At 40.0% G+C, this 22,188-nt stretch overlaps 1 protein-coding gene across 1 annotated transcript; it reads right to left on the reverse strand.

Moving 5' to 3' along the window:
- Window positions 1-410: 410 nt before the first annotated feature.
- tbx15 (T-box transcription factor 15) lies at window positions 411-22,188 on the reverse strand. The gene is made up of 8 exons (XM_072445036.1): window positions 21,739-22,188; window positions 18,083-18,287; window positions 16,187-16,288; window positions 10,312-10,483; window positions 6,206-6,373; window positions 6,056-6,120; window positions 4,245-4,342; window positions 411-1,908 (listed from the first exon to the last, which is right to left on the reverse strand). Exons 1-8 carry the CDS (start codon window positions 21,926-21,928, stop codon window positions 1,091-1,093), a joined length of 1,818 nt encoding a protein of 605 aa, XP_072301137.1. The 5' UTR covers window positions 21,929-22,188; the 3' UTR covers window positions 411-1,090.

A 22,188-nucleotide genomic window follows, 5' to 3' on the forward strand; every position in this document is an offset into this window, starting at 1 on the left:
AAAGGCGCCATCATTATTATTTGTCAAATCATAACTGTTGTTTAAATCAGACGTGTTTTAGCCCCTGTTTATAGTTTTTTTGCTTTGGAAAAGGAATTACCTCTATGTATGTCACTGCGGCCTGTTCAACCAGGAAGTAACTGTATAAACTTCACCAAAATGGTTGAACAAGAAAAACATTTCAGTAACATTATTTTGGTAAATGTTTTAGAGAAATGAATTGTCTAATTTCTCATTTGCACTTCTAGCTTTAACCATTTTTGTATATATTTCTGGTCAATTTCTGTACACTAATGACAACTCTTAGTGTGGATCTAGTCTCACTGCTGACTAATAAACCTTCTTTTGAAGCGAAGAATGCATAAAGCAAAAAGCCCAAATCCAGTTCAGACCAACAAATGAAAACCATCTCACATGAATCGAATGTTTATTGAGCTTTTATGTGCTTGGCACCAGTATTTACATTTTTTCAAAATGCCTCAAAAACGTTTTTCACACAGATTTGTAACAGATTGCCCTGTAAATCAGCTCTTAAATACTTCTCTACGGCACACCAAACATACTTAATACTCTGTTATTTCTTAGTTCATAAATTTTCACACGACAACTTTTAAGCTTATGTTATTGATTGCATTTGCCACCTTATATATAGATATGCTTAGAAACATTATCCACTCAAAAATAGTCATTCCAGTCCATGAGGAGGAGGGTGTTGATCTGAGTCCTGTTCACTTCAGTTTACCCTGTTTAAGGATCGAGAAGAGCGTACGTACATGTCTTCTTCTGTATGTCTCTGAGGCAGTTCACACCAACCACTGCCAAAGCTGCACAAGTGCTAAGTTAAGTCACAGTGAAGATGAATACTGCATTTCCAGTTGAGCTTTGATGCTAGTGCGCAGATTTGTTTGATAATACTGTTGCATTGTCAGTCTGTGTCTTAATCTGGAGGTTTTTCCAGTTTTACTGTTAAGAATAAATTTAAATAATATTTTAAATCCACCCTCTTAACTTTAAGTGTCTCGAAATGACATAATTCTCCCTGCTCCGCTGCACTTCACACAGCTCAGGTCCAGAGATCAGAGATTAAGGCTTAGACCATGTGCATGGACATTTGGGAGGAGGAGCCGTACTGACGGCCATCACAGGAGCCGCTGCCCTGTTGCCCCACTGAGGGGTTCCCGATCATGTGCATGGAGTCCATGCTGCCATTGGACAGGTACTGGCGCTCAGCGAAGGCCCCTGCAGGAGAGGAGGAGCACAGCAGCCCCCCCTGTGGTTTCTCTGGGCTGGCAGCGAGGCGCGGAGAACTGGGGAAGTTGTATCCATACAGGTTATAGGGGTTGTGTAGAGAAAAGGCGTTATAAGAGCCCTGCTGGACGTGGTGGTGGCCTCCGCTGAACATGTGTGCAGAGGAAGAGGAGGAGCCTGAGGAGGAAGCGGGCGCTGCACCGGAGCCACCTCCCCCCTGCATCACGTACTGCAGCTGAGAGAACTGACCGCCGTATGCATCCATCTTCCCCCCGCCTCCTCCTCCTGCACTGGCCCCAGGCAGAGAGCCATGAGAGCTGCCCGGCATCCCAGCAGCAATCAGGGAGGAAGTCCTCTGCGGCAGGAAGGAGTCAGAGGGCTGGGCAGAGGCCACAGCGCCCCCTGCAGCCTGGAGGCGTCCATAGGAACTGTCGGCCAGACCTCCATAGCCCTGCAGTGCTGCCATGTTACTGCGGGCACAGGCGGGGTACTCAGTCAGGCCCAGGTTACACAGCTGGCTCTCCCTGCAGCCCACGTTAAAGGTGTTTGGGGCGAGGTGAAAGGCTGGAGGGGAGCAGGAAGGGGACAAGAGGTGAGCAGCACCCGAAGGAGATGGGGTCCCTGTGCTGGACGTGGTGGGAGAGGTGCCAGTACTGCCTCCTGTAAGAGAAACACAAGTCAACATTACTAGGTTTATTTATGTTCGTACTGGCTGCAAAAAAACTACACTTTACCACCAGTAACAATTTGTAAAACCTATTTGATCCATTTTCACTTGTAAAATCACCACTTTATTCTCATAAAAGTATATATCTGTGACTGACAAAATCCCTATAGGTTCCTTCTGAACTTTGACCTTCCTGTGGAGGACAGCGGGGGGAAAACAAATTCCCAGTGGAGAGGTATTAGTATTATGTTCACAGCTCCGACTCTCCAGACTGTAGCAGAAAAAGTCTGGACTGGTTCAAGACTTTTTTTATTTAAATGTTCGATTGTTCCGAAATAAATGTACTCGAGTAGATTTTCTTATCATGCATAATCATTGTTAATCAAATCTTATAACGATCTGCTTTGTAAATCCACTAGCCAACAAATCTCGCTTTCTAGTGACATTTTTTTCACTAGAATGTTTTTTGCTGTAAATGTCATTTCAGTTTACTGCTAATCCTAATACGACTGAAATCCAGACCATGAAAACATTTTCTGGCACATGGCGCACAAGTCACAGCTTTTCAAAGTGAAACGATAGCTATGGAATATTTGGCCCATACTTCTCTATTAATGAGAATTTGGCCGGTTCCACTCGCTGCAACAAAAATTCACTTTGAACGAGGAATCAGAAGAAAGAGGCATAACTAAATAATCCAGGGCTTGGTTTGCGTTCTGATTTTGAACCATATGCATTCGATAATATTGTTCTGCTCTGTCTATGAGGATGGTGCGGCGGAGGACGGAAAGAAACTGTAGTTAGAAAAGAGGTTAGAGAGACAGATGTGTGATGTCATCTCCTGTATAAGGACATAATGGAAAATAATGTTTTGAGGAGTTAGAGAATGTACCATTTTATTGCGACATACACCGTTGTGGACAATGACATATTTGTTTTATTTATACTCAACGTTTTTCACAATAACACTTATGTTTCGTTAAATATCGTCTCATACATTATATTGTGACTAAATATTTTGATCAGGTTTACCAACATATGTCAAACATTACGCTGAGCTCTGCTTTCTCTTTATACTGTGGGCTTGTCCCACTGAAGAGCCAGAGAGAGGCTGACTGACCTGTGTCGCTGAGTCATTCAAAACCCATTGTGCTTGTTTAACTATGTGCTGTTTTTTACTACATCTTTGAGTGAAGGGAAAAGTTCAGTGGACAGGCCAGGCTCACATGAAGGACACCAGCGGCTGATGCAGTGGTGAGATACACAGGGAAAGTATGCAGCAAGTTCAGCCTGGGATATGAGCTGCAAGGTCACATCCAAACCATTCTTTTCTACTTTGTTCATTTTAAACACATTTCAAAATTCAAAAACTGGATTTGTTTAATGGGTTATTGCAAAGGACAGCTCAGAAATATAAGGCCTGTAAACTGGAGATCTGAAAGGCAGTGGGGATAACAGTTCAAGTTATTCCTTTGAAACTGTAAGCAGAGAGTTCTGTCTGAAGCCAGTTTACAACATTCACTATTTTTAGATTTCCTGGCACAAAGCGCTGGCCTCAACACTGTTTCATGCTTAGAAGAAAGTTCTTCCAAATCTAACTGTTTTATGCCCAGACCTGTGCATATAAATAATACACTGTATGTGAAGTCTACAGAGTGCAGGCTCCCAGAGGTGGTCAAAGTACTTTCACTTTCAGTACTTCAATACTTGAGTAGTTTTTTTTTGTTTTTAGTGCTTACTTTTGTGGAGCAGTTTTCTGTGACTTTTGTTTCATTTAAAGCTGTGTGTTGCTCACTTCAGGGATGTGAAGTGAGCAGATACAGTTACCGTCACCGACTCGTGACATGGAAACCCCTTTGGAAGACACTGAGTTATATGATAAATACAGTTGATTGTTTTGACTCGCTTTAATCTTCAAACAATAATTTTTAGGGGTTGTTAACAACTGTTTTTGCCTTTACACAAATAAATTGACTCAATCCTGTTTTAATTTATACATCTTAACCAAAATGTCTTTCTTTTTAATCTAATCTTTCAAATCATTCGACAGGATTAGACCAAAAGGTAGTTCGAATTCAAAATTTTTTATTATTATTATTTATTTTTTTGGAGCACTTATTCAAAATTGTTTGTATGATGCACTTTCGATACTTAAGTATTTTCTGTAGCAAATACTTCAGTACTCTACTCTACTTGCATCATATCCTGCTCTGCACTCACTCATCATTCACTCACAATCTTCCATCTCCATTTGAGTCCCTCCAGGTTGAAACGCAATGCAGTATTTTGACCGACCTCCAAAAGAAATAAGAAATAAGATTAGTCAAACCTTGTGTCTTCTGCATGTTGGTGAAGTCCTCAAATGTGAGGGTCCGAACAGGAGGTCTCCAAAAAGCGTACGTCTCCATAATGGCTTCTAACCCAGTCCTAAAAACAAAACGATTGTTGATTTACAAAAAACTCCGACAAAGCAAATGTACACAGTGCTATTACTACTACAACTCCTACTACCATTGCCAGTCATTACAAATAACGATGCTTATTATCTTCGTGTTTGTTTTAATCATCATCATAACCAAAGCCAGTAACCAGTGTTCTTTTTGCTACAAAGTTTCTGGCACATTTTAAGTATCACTCAAAGCAGAATAACACAGTCCTTACACTGTGATTTCTCAGCAGACGATAAAGCCGCCTATTTCTCATATTTCTAAACAGCTTTGAGACTGAGTAGTTGTCTGAAAGCTAAAGTCAGCTTGCATGGAGAGGTCCAGACTGGAACGGCAGGAGCAGAACCTGTAATCCTGCTCAGAGGAAACTGGAGCCATTAAAAGGGGCAGGTTTTTATTGAAGACATAAATCTGGGTGACGTTTCATCTCAAATCTGTAGTTTGCTGTGCTTCCTGTCTGATTTACCCCAGTGTCCCGAGGAAACCATGGTCCCGACACCCCTGAACCGTGTTATTCTTGGGCCGTGGCAGCTCGTTAGTGGGGCGTACTAATCGAGAAGGCCCAGTCAGATCACTGCACCCATTCATGCAACACGGGCCAGCCGCAAACAGGACCATATTAAGCGACTGGAAACTCCCAAAAGGAAACTAGTGGGTGCTTAATGTGACAATTATTGGTTTGCCCTTTGGATTGATTCAGGATTTCCCCTTAAACGTGGAATTAGCCGCTCATGTTCCACAGCCGATTGGCTCCATTCACACTTTGTCATTAACTTTATATTTGGTGATTTTCTCCCATGCAAGAGTAATATATTTTGATTTTATTTACATTTTGAGACTAGAAGCCTCCTGTTTCAGATTTAGAGTGTACATGTATACAGTAGGAATGATTCAATATAGACCTTGACACAATAAGTACCATTTAATATAATAGTGGTAATAATGTGGTTATTTGCTATAATGAAAATCAGAGTTTCAACATTGCCGTGTTCATGTTTTCCTCATTTTACTTTATGTATTGTTAGACACCATCTGATTCAGTTTGTGCAGTCACTTAAGTCCAAATTATCCTCTATTGTTTTGTTCTGCTTTTGTGACATTATTATGAAGTTATTATTACTGAATTGATCCCATTGCAGAAGTGCCTGACACTGATTACGTTTGCTCTTCCTAATAAAACTGTGAATAAGAGGTTGTGATGTGCGAGGACAGCCCTGGACACACAGCTCACTCCTCTCTCCATCTTTTTGCCAATAAAACTCTAATGCCAGTTCATAAATCAGTCGCCTATTGTTTGAAAAATGAAAAAAGATGTCTTGAATATCTGCGTGCCAATAATGCGGTCCAGATGAGGGGCCAGCGCTCGCATGTGGAGGGTCTGCACCGTCGGCCCATATAATCACCAAATATAAGAACGTGGTGTTGCAAAAAGCGTCACTAAATTAGATGCTTCATACAAGAGGTTACGCAACAGCCAATAGGAAGCCTCACACTCTATGACATCACTACAAAGGAAATTAAACAACACCAGAAACATAATTGTAATATAAAAACTAAATGTTCAATTAAATTTGTTTTATTCATCCATGGTAATTCAAAAACAGTTACGCTATACCATATATGTAATTGTTCGATTGTATTTATTATTATTAATTTCAGGAGCATGATTTTAGTGCAGTTTGATGTCACACACCTGTTCCTCCCAGAGTCCCTGAATCCTTTGGCAAAAGGGTTACGGTCAATCTTTAGTCTGGTGATCTAAGTGCAAAGACAATAGTTTCATGAGTGACAATAACACAGCTATAACGACACGTATGTAACAGTTTGGACGTGGTCTGAGCACCTGTTGGTTCTGGTAGGCCGTGACAGTGGTGAAGACGGTCTCGGGGAAGCTGAAGGTCTTGACTCCTTCCCCGGTCGGGACGGATTTGTTGGGGGACAGTTCACTGCTGAAGTCTTTCCTGATCACGTGGACACGAGGCTGGTACTTGTGCATCGAGTGCAGGATGATCTGAGGGAGACAAGAGAGAGTCAGCGCTGATATTCACCCATAATATTGTTAGGTTAAAAACAGAATTGTACGATATGTTGAAATGTTTCACTACAGGCCAAAATGGAAAAAGATATCATAATAATATAATATACAAAAGTCATATAATCAGGTCATCCTAGAAAAAGAGGCCTCGATCTCAATGGGTTTCTTACCTGGTTGATTAATTAAAAAAAACGTATTATATTGGCAATTATTTCAGAGCAATCCAGTTGTATTGGTTGTGTGATGTTTTAGGTGACACCATCTGAATTATCTCCACATAAGCATCAGTATCACAAAAAGGATTAGCACACAGCATTAATAACATATCAAATATAAAGCCGTGTACAAATGCAACCCTAGACCGACTCCTAATCTCTTTAATACGCAGTGGTGCTGTTGAATAACATGTAGCATTAACTAACACCAGAGACACTATCAAAGCTCCGAGCATGAGGTGAGTTCACTTCGTATGACGCAGGATTATTTTGCAGTGTATTCCAGGCGTCAGTCGGGCCGGTCCTGCCTCAGGCCCAGGTCTGGTCCTGATTAGAGCCAGGGTGAGAAAACATCCCCAGAGCCAAACGTCCCGCACTGCCCCACCACCACAGCTCGAACACAGAGTATCAGGAACAAGCTCAAATATTCTGCATTTAAAATCTCAGAGAGTGTTACTGAGAACAGATGTTTCACACACCACCAACTTCATAACAGTAATTATGTTTGGGAAACCAGGATTGATTAAATCCACCAGAGATAATGAAACGAAACCAAAATAATCACATAAAAAATAAGTTTAATATTAAGGAATCCCTGATAATTACTGCAAATGGGATATAAGCAGAAAGTGAGGATCGTAGAATAGACATTTCAATGACAGTATTACTTCTCAGTACTGGTGATTTTTCTAGCGTTGAAGTAATGTGGTAGGGATATTACCTTGTTGTGTTTGTGTAAAATGTTTAGAAAGAAATAGACTTGAAGAATCAATAGCAGCATATATAAAATATAGAACAATGTCTGAACTGGATTTACTCAAATGCATTTCCCCCTTTCTGTTGCTTTTTGAACATTTCTTTCTCTCTGAACCTGAGAACGTCACGTCACTCATAAAAACAGAGCGGGACAGAGATTCAAACTGAAGGGAAGCGCCACAGTAACACGGCTGTCCCAGAGGAAAGAGAGAGCGAGAACCATGACAGCTCAGAGCATCTGATCCAACACACACAAACACTATTATGTGATTTATTGTTGTCAGTCAGCTAAAAACCTGCAGTAGCCTTAAAACTTAAAACAACATCCTAATACCAATATATAAGGAATATAAAAATGTTGTTTGTGGAGGACAATAGGAAGAAAGGAGTGTAGAGTATCATGATGAACAAAAAGAACGGCATCGCATTGGTCAGAGCTGCGGTTGAACCATCGACCTTTGTGTTAGTGAGCAAACACTCCCTCAATACTAATGCCTATGTTTAAATGCAAACCAAAAATCTGATCGTTCTGGAGTTCTCCGATTATCGAAATCTCATGTCCACAGTTTCTTTCTTGATTGTTTACACGTGCGCAGGTTTGGACAAGGAACATTATGTGAAAAAGAGACAAACATGAAAGAGAAAATGTCATGTTGAAATTCATTGTACGTCTTCCAAATACAACAGCCACTCCACAAATGACAGTAAGTGACTAACCACTGACGATGCTACAGCTTTTACTTCATCCAATTCTGCCAGTAAAATATAACAACCGCTGATGTTTTGAAATGATCTACATTTTCTAAAACAGAAAGACAAAAAAAGAAAGTTGAAACACATTTTTGAAACGATTGGAGCCTTGAGATATGCTGGAGGCGTTACTGGCATCATAACATAAAGTGCAGTGGCTCATTTACTACAAAGCTGCAATAAAAATACTTCTTTTGCATTTTATAAGGTTTTCCCAGAGAAAGAAGACAGAGTGAAGCAGCTCAGAGGAGACGAGAGAGGGATGTGGCGGGAGGATGAAATGTCATTTATCTCTGCAGTGTGTGTGTGTGAGTGAGTGTGTGTGTGTGTGTGTGTGTGTGTGTGTGTGTGTGTGTGTGTGTGTGAGTGTGTGTGTGTATGTGTCTGTGTGTGTGTGTGTGTGTGTGTGCGTATGTATGTATGTATGTGTCTGTGTGTGTGTGTGTGTGTGTGTTTGTGTGCGTGTGTATGTATGTATGTGTCTGTGTGTGTGTGTGTGTGTGTGTTTGTGGTCTGAACACAATAAGAAAAGAGCATAAACACAGATGCTGTATTTTTAACCTCCACAAGATCTTAATTATAAAATGCACTTATGTTTAGCTCATATAACATACTAAATTACTATACTGTCTTTTCTAATTATTGATTTCAAAGCAAAAGAGTCTGAACCAGGACAAAACTTGAGTCTAAACACGGACTAGAACCAGGTTCACATCAGGACTAAAACGCACCCTTAGTTACACTTTCATAGCACCTAATTTGAGACATTGCTCTTGAATAACCCAACCACCGATTCAGTCAAACAAAGACAGTTATGACCTTGTTAAACTGTAAGTGTGTAGTGAGATAAAAGTTTGCACATTGCAGTGTTTAGTTCAGATCGTGTGGGCCTGTCCGTGTTTCGTGCGGCGCAGTAAATCTCCATCTCTCTTGTTTCACGACTCGCTGATGTTTCCGATAGAAACGTTTTGTTACAGCGCAGTGAGGAGGCACTGACGTTCCACTAGAAAATCACAATTCATGTCTATATTTGCCTGATAAACTGTCCGGGGAAATGTGCAAAAGCAAAACAAAAAGGCCATCTCATCCCACATAAACACAGTAGTGATTGTAAAGGCCAATATTATGCTCTCAACCACCAGGAAATCTAATTGTATCATGGTAACTATTTACAGCTATTTAGAGGACTAAAAGGTGATTCATATATTCCTTATGAAATCTAAATTTGTGGTGAAACTTGGAGCTTTACAGTAAAACCTTTCACCTTTCAAAGCCACATCATATATTTAAAGAAACCGAAAGTCAAAAAGTATTTTATTCTGGTAAAAGAGGAGGCTTTTCCTCTCAGCGGAGCAGCTCAAGACAAGACACTGATTTGACTCTTACAACATTTATATTTGACTCTTTTCTTGGATCTGAATCTTTTGGGTCTGTTTTCAAAGAGCCGTTGCAAAGAGATTGAAACGGTTCTAACTGAACGTGGGAATGTGTTTACTTAATTAGTCGAATTCATTCATATGTGTCTAAATAGGTGATGTATATTGAAACATTGATAATATCTTGAATGTCGTTTTGAAGATTAAAGAGCAAGTATATTGTTTATTGTAGAAAAAAATGCAACATAAAGTGCTGATTAAATAAATCAGCACTGATATGTAGTAAATGTTCAATTAAAGGTATAAAGTGATATTTCTGCACTTTTGTGAATAATATTAAAGACATTTCACATTTGTCTGACAATCCTCAACTGATTTCTGTTGCATTGGCAAAATGCTCTGAATATTGTTATCAGGAAACTCCACAAAATATTGAAGTATTAGTTTTTGTCAACATCGCTCACCTCTAATAGATACATTTTTGGGCCCAAAGTTGAATGCAAGAACTGAATACATAACTCCAACAATACATGACTGTGAATGTGAAATACACCTTGTGCCTCTCTGTATTAACCAAAAAAAAGGCAACGACTAAATAATGTACATCACGGACAATTATTAATGCCAAAAATCCTCTTGCACGAGGGCGTCACACCGTCGAAACAGCCCTGATGCTTTCTACATGGCTCAAAGATGATTTCAATAAAGCAGCCATAATCACTGTTGTCAATAGCAACCCTCGCCGCTGAAGTTTGGTCTCAGCATGGAAACGTTTCGTGTTGTCACGTGACCACAGCCAGAGAAAGTGTGTCCTTACATGTCCTTGGTCATCCAGCTCGTTGTTGGTGAGCTTGAGTTTGTCGAAGCTGACCACTTGTCTGGTCCAGGTGTCGCCCGAGGCCAGGGAGTCCGGGTGGATGTAGACTCTAGGGGGCACCGGAGAGTCCGCGTTCCCAGCCACCATCCACTTGGAGCTGTGGTACACGTACCTGAAGAAGAGAGGAAGAGGTTTCAGCACAAGGGCAAAATGAAAGGGAATGTTGAAGCGGATCACATGATGTATTGTGGGGGGGACAAGTCGAGATGTATTTGTTTGGGCTTGACTGAGTGGTGGAAGTACTCAATTTTGTTACTTAAGTAAAAGTACAGCAACAGAATTAACATTATTACAAAGAAATATTCGAGTAAAAGTAATCACATGAGCAAATCAACCTTCAAAATGTACATTTAGAGTAAAAATAAAGATATTTCACACAGATTTTGACAGCGTTAAATGCTAGTTATATTTATTTGTATATATTTGTTCAAAGTTGGGACGTGTAACTCAAACTATGAACGTGCTGAAAAATAAACCCTTCAGCCATTTCAGGCCAATTAAGCAGTGGAGAAAAGTTTTTTTTTTTTTTTTTTACTTTTTAGAGCTGTTATATATAGAGAGAAGTTGAAAATAAAGATCCTTGCACTGAAATGTAATGACATGAAAGTAAAAAGTATCCACTATAAAATATACTGTAAATAAAATACAGATACAGTACCGAACTTTTACTTTAGTACTTTGATACTTTCCTTCACTGATCGAAAGTATGGTGACTGATGAACACGTCATAAAAAAATCATAATTCATACATCCACTTTTTAAAATGTCTTTATTATTTTTTAAATTTGTTTATCATGATTTTTAAATAGCATGTTGTATAAACTGAAGCGTTTCCAAAGTGCTGCGTGGAAAACTATTAAAACAAACAAATATACAATTGCTCTATCAGTGCTCATAAAAAGAAATGTTAGAACCCTAAAATAATAAATACTCAGTAGCCAGTTCATGTCTCAGTGATAACAAGTACATTGCATTTACCAGTACATTTCTCTTATTTCTTATTTCAATCACACAACAAAGTTTCATTGGAACAAAATTCTTTCAAAACTTTCAAACAAACATGTATTAGGTAACTTTGAGTATATCTAACTGCTCAAATTTACTGATATTGTTCTTCCAGAAACTCCTATTTTTCTTTTGATCCGCTCAGTTACTTGTATTAACAACCGTAGCCTTTTATTTCTAACTTTGCTTTGCCTCAAACTCGAGTTACCACAACACTGCTTTTTTCAAACTCGTGGGTATTTTTATTGTGCTTGAAATTTCTAACAAGAGGTACATAAAGTGTGCCGTGTGCAGCCGCGCGCAGCTGCACAGTCAGAATTAGAAAGAGCCATAACATTTGATGACGCTGGGGATAATGGAGCGCTGCAACCGCAACACAGCGGGCGAGGGGAGCACCAAAGTGAGACTTTTGACCTTCATTCTGGTCATAAACGTTAGCAGGAACCACCTCAAAACTGATACGGAAAATACCATGACCAATATCATGCAAAATAACACATATACAGTTAGAATAGTGTCGTATCGCAGTAATATCTGAAAGTGGTTGTGGAAACGGTAACAAAAGCACGTATTTGTAGATTTTATAATGACGATTACTCTACAAATAGACTTGCCTTGCCTTAAAAGGTCAACATTATTAACAAAGCACGTTTAAAGGCTGCAGGGGTACATATGGTAAGAAATAGCTTCAATAAAGAGACAAATGACAGGAGGAGGCAGAGGCAGCGAGGGCAGATGTTAGAGTTTAGTTCTGGTTTAAGTTCTTTCTGCAGTGGTTGTGGGAGAAGCCTTCAAACCGTTTCTCTGTTTTTTGTGTTATTGGTTAAAAGAAGTGTATTAAAAACATGTAACAGCAAAGCACAAATGCAATGTGTAACTTAAATATATGAGCCATTGCAGAATTATATGAAACAACTATAAGAATTTGTATATATTGTGTCATATATTGTGGTGGTTTTCAAAGTCTGCATTTGCCATCAATGAAAATAACTTAATACTTTTGAGGGGAGAATATTTAATATGATGATGATCAAAATGTAGTGGTAAAACTGCTTTACAATGACCCCTGGATTCACACATATATATCCACATTATGAGACATATTTCCACATTGTAACACAATAGAACAACTGCAATAAGAAACCACTCTTCCTTCTGAGACCAGAACTGACTCAGACTTAGGCCAAGGTCAATATATAGCCACAGAAAAATATCATCCATTTTCTACCGCTTGTTCCCTTTCGGGGTCACGGGTGACTGGAGCCTATCCCAGTGACTTCGGGCCTTAGGCGGTTGGCCAACTCGTCGCAGGGCCAACACAGAGACATAGACATTACAGACAGTTCACTCCCACATTCATTCTCTAGGGCCAATTTAGAGTCACCGATTTTACCTAACACATGCATGTGATTGGACGGTGGGAGGAAGCCAGAGAGAACCCTCTGTAACACGGGGAGAACATGCAGACTCCACCCAGAGAGATCATGTGATGTTGGTCTGGTCCGGGAATAAAACCCATGATCTCCTTCTTGGGAGGCAAGAGCGCTAACCGCCTTTGCCACTGTGCACCCCCTAAAAATATCACAATAAACGATAAAATATTGAAACTACGTTATAACCATATCACAAAGGAAAAAGGAAAACACTAATAATCCTTTTTCTAAATGGACAATATCCCTTGAGGTAAAATCTCTTAGTGTCTATAATTTTTCATAAAAATGACTTATTCCACCTTTTACAACTAAAAACTAACAAAACAAAAATTGCTATAGTGCTGAGAAAATGAACACACGAATAATAACTATTCTGACCCAAAAAATATTGTCCCAGCTATTGTTTATTGAACGGTAAGTCAATTAACTAATTATTGTGGCAGGCCTACTGACAGTTGATCACAATAACAGACTATTATGAGGAAAGTTAATAAGATAAATAAACACATGACTGGAGTCTATGTAACTTCCTGTTTTTTCACTGCTGAGGATCACACTCGCCGACGCAGGGAAGCAGGAAACTTTAGCTCCGAGCACGACTGGAAATCGGATTAAGTCGAACACTTTCATCTTTTATAAATCACACATCTGGCACCAGCACAATCAATACAGACTGGACCGAGCCGTATACACACACTGGCTTTACACTCGGTGGGACAAACGCGTGATAAATAACCCTGCAGTGGTCGCCTCATCAGATGCATAACAGACAGACACGCTCATAACAGTCACTGGTGCCAAACCAGCGCTGCAGACGTGCAGACTGTAGTGACAGGATGAATGTGGGCATTGGATCACTCTTCAGTGTGTTTGGACAGAGAAAGAAGAGTCATCTAAAGCCAAAGAATTACAAACTCATGGGAAGAATAGAAATTGAATGAAAGAGAAATCTGCATTTTCATTCTTTTTTATTATTAGTTGTATAAATCTAAATATTTGATCTTTTTTTATATTTTACTATCTTGTTTAGCGGCCATTGTTTTAAGTAGCACCATTATGTCAAAGCATTTATTTTATTTTTTTAAGGAATGTCAAAGCAAATAATATGTTTTTTAATGAAAGTTTGTGGATTTTGTTCACTGCCAAGAGCGACACAACATTTCATATCCTGATTCTGTTTATTATAAAGAGTGAGGTGGATGTGCATGTGCTTTGTAGATTTATACATCACATGACTATGTATTGTGCTTTTCTGTAGCAATAACATAAGTATTTTGTGATGACTTGTTACTATGCTAAATCAATTATATTATCGACAAAACCCCAATGTTCTTGATGAATATGCACAATTTAATCTCAAATTGCATTCATATTCTGTTTATATTTCATTCATCAAGACTTGTTTGGTCGTTTAGAAAAGGTATAATTTTGCAGCATTGTTTTTAAATGTCCGTAACTTTATCAACAGCTTTTCTAATCCCTTCTGTGGTTTAAAATGTGTAATTTGATTTTCTGCGCAGTGATGATCGTGCAATAGTTCCAACCCAGTGTGGTGAGTGGTTTGGAAATGTTATTACGCAAACTAATGTCTTTTGATGTACATCTGACGTTAAACCAAATAAAGTGAATGTCAATAACACACCATCATATTAAATAACACAGGAACACGAACTCTAAACCAAACCGGGTCCACTCCAGACCTCACTGTGAACCCGGGACAGTAACAGTGCAGTGACAGTCTCCAGATCAGTTCAAACACCATGTGCTGAGATCCTGAGCCAGGGAGAAAATCCTATTTAATTTTACAAGATCTTTTGGCCCCGTGGCCCCTGCGCAGGCCGATGTGGTTAGCTGACAGGAGACTGAGGAGGCGGCGGAGCAGAGCGTCTGCTGAGCTCGGCTGAAATCCTCTCATTAATAAACAAGAATGTGAACTCAAGTATACACAAGATATTTTCAGTGTGCAAAGCATGACTTTACTTCTTTTACTGTACTACTTTTTTTGTTTATTTATTTTATTTTCATTTTTTTAATAAAAATAATAATCTCACGTTCCCTGTTACGCATTAAACAACTTTTAGATAGAACATAAGTCATTTACTCCAATTTACTCTGACATTTACATTATAATGACAAAATTAAGAACTTTTATTTTCGCCAAAAGACATTGTGCATTTTTACTTTGTTGACTGTTGTTTTAATTGCCAGTGACAGACACCACAAAATAAAACTGAAAACAAATTAGAACAGTCATTTATCTACTTCTACTGCTCCCCGTTTCTCCTTATTTGCACTGTGGAGTAATCAGATTTGCAGGCAGCGTTTGGCTCCACTCGGTCAGTGGGATGATAGATGTATTTCGACCTCTGCCTCACTTGTTGCAGCATAAATCTCATATCAATCATGTATTGTCAGTTTGTACGGGTTCCAGCCTTATTCTGTGGGTTCCAGCTTCTCATAGACACCGTTTCGAGCGAGTTATAATATAGTTATGATATATTTTGAATCGTTAATTGCTATAGCATCTGTGCTCATTTTTCTTCGCTCTGAAACCCATGAAGTCTGCACATCTTCCTGTATGTGAGAGGGAACGCTTTGGCTACGACGGCGTTCTCCCATATAAGTGAACAGTTAACTTTAGGTTTATTCACAGCCAGGGACAAAATAGGGTCAGTCGACTAGTCATGACTTTTTTAAGACTTTGCCCAGTAAAAAGAGATGCATTGTACGTTGTCAACCCCCATTTTACATTGCTCTAACTTGTGGATATTATATATAGATAGATAGATAGATAGATAGATACTTTATTTGTCAATTATAGTCACTTGTATTGTACATGGAGATTGTTTGAATACAATGTAATAAATGACATAAATAAAACAAAAATATTCTAAATGGAGAACATTGAAAAATATTATTAATGAAAATCACTATTTTTTTCTTTTGTAGATTAAGGGATATTCTGATTAGGTCCAATGAAGATGGTTCAATGACTAAATCAAACATCACTAAAATAAGAACAGGCTGAAAAGAATGTGTCGTCCAAGTGGGTTAAAAATGTGAGCTGACATTTGAACAGCAGCCAGGAAAACCCAGTTGTAAAACCATCTGCAGCAGGACTAGTTTGCAGAGCGCTTCAGCACACGTAGATATGACTGAGCACCCGCACACAATCCAGCTGTGCATTTATTAAGCAGGTCTCCAAACATTTAAGTTATTGTCAGACTTGAGTGGATGAATGTCTTTCCTTATAGACAACAATTGTTCAGCGTTCCCAGCAGCTTCATACTTCTAATGGTTTCCAAGTAATTTGAGTGAAAACTGGAGGAAGATGGTTTTACATAAATAAAGGGGACATTGCTGTGACTGTCTCGTACCTGTATCTTTTATTGTCCACAGGAACTATGTCCATGGCGATGTAGTACTGCTGATGCGGGTCCAGGCCGGCAATCTTCACTCGCATGGCAGGAAACATCCTCCTGAAAAGTACAGTGAAAATGAGCAGTTTGACTAAATATGTGTGGTGAAAATGACTCTTAAAATAGACAGAAAAATCTGAATTTATGGACCTTTTTTATATTCAGTTCTTATTTTTGGATCTTGCACACTTTTTTAAATGTGTATCAATCCTGGTCTGTTTTCTAAGTTCAACAGTACAAGCTTATAACGGTAAACCATAGTTGTTTACCTGTTGTTGTTGACATTTGATAGATTATTCAAATGACATTGTACATTTTTTATATTTAACATCACATTGACATTCCTTGTTTTGTTGTTACAGAAACACTGGTGATGTATGCAGGGCACCAAGAAAGAGTTAGCTCATAAAAATCAAGGTTATTTATGAAGATTTGTCACAAAATTGGTTGTTTTTTGCTGAATAAAATATATCACAGCAAGAACAAATTTGCTACTATTTTAAACATGTCAGTTAACTAAATAAACTTCATATTTTTCCATCCATAAAATGTGTATTTGAGTGCCGTGCGAACTCTTCTTCTTTTATTAAAACAAACACGAGGCTGATGTAAACACTGTGATATTTATCCAGCTCTGAAAGAGAACGTCTGCTCACAGGTCAGAAGAAAAACACCTTCAGACTCAAGTCAAGACCAATGAGAAACCTGCACCTCCTGAAACCCTTCATATTCAGGAACCTCAAATCAATGTGCATTTGGGTGGATAAAAATATGTATCCATAAACTATAAGTGACATTTCCCCCAAATTAAAACTTTGATTCCTTTAAAGGCCTTTTCAAATACACCCTTGGCCCAGATCCAAGCCGTTTTTTTAGAATCCTTTTTGAAAAACGTCACCTCATGAACTGCTGGTGCGTAACAGACGGTCGGACCTGATTCCTTGTGTAGTTCTTCAAACGCGGCGCTTTCTTTCCTCATTATGAGATCGTAAATCGAGCCCTGAATAATGAGAAAAGAAGGTTGCTCTCCTTTGGATTTATGAGCTTCTATGTGCGACCCGTGAAATGCGCGCGGCTCTGCGTCCGCCGCGCTCCGCCTGCGCAAACCCGGCGATGCTCTATTTATGACCTGCTTTACCAATGTAAGACAATTGAATACAGGCTCCGCGCCATAACGAGGCGGAGAGGCGCTGGAGCTGGTCCCACTTCATAGAGAAGAACTCAAACTGTGCCACTCGGTCCAAGACAAATATTTACGCGTAACACGTAATATTTCAAATAAAACCAAATATACGAAACATGTAATAATATGTGCTTTGTACATACAGAAACATTCTTGTAGTTAGAACAGTGTGAGAGAAGCGCATCATGCAGAAGGTGAGATAGACGCACGCGCAGTCACTTTAACATGTGAAGCATCATCTCTGCCTGAGGAAAATTAAATAAATAAATCAAGTTTTGCCTTTAAGTTAAAATGGACATTTTACCAAACCTATTCATAACACTGAGGACTGAGGTTCTATTAGTCGCATATGGTGCGCCTTGGAGCAGCTCTGGTGCGCGCCTTGGAGCAGCTCTTCCCTGTGCACGCCTTGGAGCAGCTCTTGTGCGCGCCTTGGAGCAGCTCTTGTGCGCGCCTTGGAGCAGCTCTTGTGCGCGCCTTGGAGCAGCTCTTGTGTGCGCCTTGGAGCAGCTCTTGTGCGCGCCTTGGAGCAGCTCTTGTGTGCGCCTTGGAGCAGCTCTTGTGCGCGCCTTGGAGCAGCTCTTGTGCACGCCTTGGAGCAGCTCTTGTGCGCGCCTTGGAGGAGCTCTTGTGCGCGCCTTGGAGCAGCTCTTGTGTGCGCCTTGGCCTACCTTCCAGCTTTAGTGATGATCATCTCGGTGCCGATCTCGTGGAAGCGCTTCCAGAGGTCTGCGCACTGCAGTTCCACCTGGATCTCGTCCATAGAGGCCGGGGGAGACTCGCAGGCCCCGGGGGCCAGCTCTGCAGGTGAACCGAAAGAGCAGGACGTCCTCTCGGCCAAACCCTCTCCGTCCGAGCCGGGACTCGCCTCTGAGTCTGAGGGGAAATGAAGAAGATGATGAACAGTGCGCTCTCATATCCGTGGAATTAATGGGTTTAAGTTTTACAGGAAACTTGGCAAAAGAAGACAACGCCCCGGAATCCAAATCACCTGCCGCCTGCAGCTCCACTGCTCATGGAGGTTTGGGTCCAGGTCAAAAGCAAAATAAATGCCGCGGAACGATTTTGAAATTAAATAAAGAAAATAGCTCTGCATTTGAATTGGACCACACATCGGAGAAACTGCAGGCAATCTTAACTTTTACGGCTCTTTTATTAACAGATTTCAAAGATAGTCAGGCTTTTTTCTCCTCAAAGGACTCACAGAATTTTTACTCGGGCAATATATTTTCACCATTATTCTAGCCAATATTTGAACAGGAAAATATAGAAACGGGTGACGCGGATCGTGTTGACTAGCCCAAACTTGAATCAAATTCTAAACTGTGATTTATTGTCATTAAAGGCTTTTTTAAACTCTTGTTTTCCCTTTATTTTTTCATGCATTAGTGTAATTTCAAATTAATTAAGGCAAATCCTCTAAACTTCAAATTCCTTTCCCAGTACTAACCCTGACCTTAAATGGCTGGTGCGTTCAAAGGAGAATGGGGTTAAATATGACTGTAGTTGTTCCAGCTGCATGTCAAATCTTTCATCCTCGACACATTAAAGCTCCCTCCGATTAAACTCTGTACAATCACCACACGAGCTCCCATTTCACTTTCTCAGAACTGGCTTGTAGCTGAATGTCCTGCCTCAGCCCCTCTGACACCACCAGCGCCCGAAAAGCCAGGAAGAAAGTAATAATGTATTATTTATTGAGGGCCTTGACACAAGGAGGTTGAATTGGCAGACTACAGGGCACACAAATATGGTTATGCAAATGCACGGACTGGACAGTGTCCCAGGCAAAGCCGCTGCAGTGAAGCAAGAGCCAAGAGCTCTGGAAACGAAAGACACAGACGAGGAGAGAGCAACAGCTTCAGGAGCTATTGTAAAGACATTGTTTAACTGTTTTCTGTTCTTTGTGATATTGTTTTACGGCCTGGCATCGGAAGAATGTCCAATTCAATTAAAATTGCACAATTCCTGTTTTGGTTCAAACTAAAAGGACAAAAGGCCACATTGTTTTTATGTTTGATCATCAAGTTTTTGTATGTCTTTTATTAATAATAAATATACACACAAGAAACGCGACTTTCCAAAATTAGAAAAACCTATAAGTAAAAATAAAGACAAATAAAGAGTGAACTGCCAAGACCATGCAAGCACATCAGTGTTTGTATCCAATTCAGAAAACACACACACATGACATCATCGTCATTGTCTATGTGCTTTATATTTACAGATTTTGGTCATGATTTTTATGACATTTTTGTGAGACACTAAAATCAGCTCAAAGTGAGACACAGAGACCAGGGTCAACCGACACTCACTGACACACATCAGCACTACATCTCACGTAGGCCTATATATAATATAACTACATTAAAATAGACTATATGAATGTGACAGGTCTGGAGACACTTCGTTGCTGCCAAACCCATAACGGGCAGAAATGTAGGCCTGATTCCCATTGCAAAGCTCCACTTCAGAACATCCGCAGTTACATTGAGTCATCTGTCAAAATACGCATTTAAAGCAACATATTAAGTTTGTATAAAAAGCTGCACTTTCTGCTCTTAAGTTTGTGCTGTTGCACAATAATTTGCCTCCTGGCCCTTAAACAGGCATTTGTCCATATGTGGAAATAATATAATTAATTCGATTAAACTGAAAATGTAAAAATAATGACTGTATTTTGAGTTAATCTGAATGCGTAGATTGCATGGCACAATGTGGATCACACTTCTGTAACAATCATTTTATAGGCCTATATTGTTGATTTGTCAGAAACAGTTCATGTGAGCCTCAGCAGCTCAGTGACTCGTGCCCTGGTCTTTGTGGCTAATAAACGTGTTATACGACCGGCTCTGAGCCAACAGAGAAGTAAAAATAAAAATACTCGGTTAAAAATTCCCTAAACCACAATCTGCCCACAGAGACTCGCAATGCCCCGGTGCCACAGCCCGGACCTGGAAGCAAAGCACCAGCTAATGAGCAACACACACTTACAAAGGGACGAGGCACTGGGTCAGTCTACTCTCCCAAAAATAATACATACTCTATTGCTTAAACGTAACGAGTGTTTTTACCTCCTGTAAGACAACTCAAATTATTATGGATTACTGAAACATTTGTCCGGCAACAAATATAAATTCTAAAATCAGTTAAAATAAATAAATGGGGTTTGTTTAACTTTGGAGCCGTGCGCAAAGATGCAGCGCTTAGAAAACTGGAGGCAATCTCAGGGTCTCCCCAGACCGAGTGACCCAAGAGGCCTACCATACCAGCCTATTTGATCTATAACATTTAATGTAAGTAGAACAATGACCTTAATAAGCACGTTTAAATCATCTTTACAATGCATAAAGCTTCGCTTCGCTATGGGGATTTCAGATTAAAATCGGGACGATCCCAATGGGAATTTCTGGCTTTCTTGTCAAGATTGCAACAAATCTTTATTTTTATCCATTTGTTTTAGTTGGATCATGTGTTAATTTCAAGTCAATGTGCATGTAGGATGACTGTATAAGATGCTCAGACCATTGTCGGACCAGAGTCAGCTCATATAGGCAGAAAGGCCTGGTTTGTGTTAGTGTTTTTTCATCATTACAATTTACGCACGTGATGTTTATGTAGAACAACCATTTAAATTATTCTTAGTAATTCTGTTTTTTGTTTAGTTTTTTATTTTTATTAATTCCTCAGCCAAGGTCAAAATGCAACATCAACATGATATTTTTAATTATGACATTTATTTTTAAATTTGACTCTAAACTATTTAAGCCCAACCACTGCAGTTATGCTACAGCGACCGTAAAGGAAAGTTTAAGAGTTGCAGAAAACACGTTACACCACTTACAAACTACAGAATCATTTGGCATTTCAAAATTAAACAAATATCAAGTCTTTCACGAAATAAATCTAATTAAATTAAGGCTTTGAGAAACATATAGGCCTGTGTTAACACATTTAATGGACAATGCTTAGAAACAAGACGTGACGTTTGTGCGTAAACATGATCTATGTATTATTTTGTCACTGTTAGGTTATTTACACTACGTTGAATGCTCTAAAATTAAATATTCACACTAGTTTACTCATTCATTAACTAGTTAAAACTGGGGTCCGGGAGTTTGATCAATCATTTTCAAAAAACCCTGTACGTCTGCGCTAAGTGTGTTTTGAAGTGTGTCTTTGTTCATCATATGGCACAACGCACCAATGAAGACCCTGACATAAGAGGCCCGTGTCTTTACCCATCTTTATTTGCAGTGGTGCCCTTTAACCCAATCACGCTCGGGCCATGTTATGATGCGGTGCGGTGTGTCTCTGTCCCACTGACCCGGGTCCATGTCCAGGGCGCAGTGCCCGGGCTCGTCTCCGTCCGCCTCGAGACTCTCCATGGACAGCTCGAGCTCCTTCTCCTCCCAGCCCCGGAGCTTCCTCTTCTTGCTGGATCCGATTAGGGACTCCACGGAAAACGCGTGGGCTCTCGAGCTCAGAGCAGCGGCCGATCGCCTCCTCTCACTCATGTCTCTCAGGTCCACGCGTGGGGGGGGGAGAGCGGGAGTCCAGGTCAAAAAGAAAGAAAAGAGCAGATAACCAGAAGAAAACTTAATCCAAAGTGTGTCTAGAGACGCGGCGGTGAAGCGGGCTGCGGACTGGCCGTGTCATGGTGCGCGGATCGCGGACACAGTGGCACGTCTTTCCACGTCCCTCTCTTTTTCTTCACCGAGGTCTGTCCGTCTCCGGCTCTCTCTGATTGATACCAACTTCTGGAAGAGTTTTTTCA

Source organism: Eucyclogobius newberryi, unplaced genomic scaffold (assembly GCF_026437365.1).
Source record: "Eucyclogobius newberryi isolate DKJ021-1_F unplaced genomic scaffold, fEucNew1.0.hap1 SCAF_14, whole genome shotgun sequence".
Classification (NCBI taxonomy): Eukaryota; Metazoa; Chordata; class Actinopteri; order Gobiiformes; family Gobiidae; genus Eucyclogobius; species Eucyclogobius newberryi.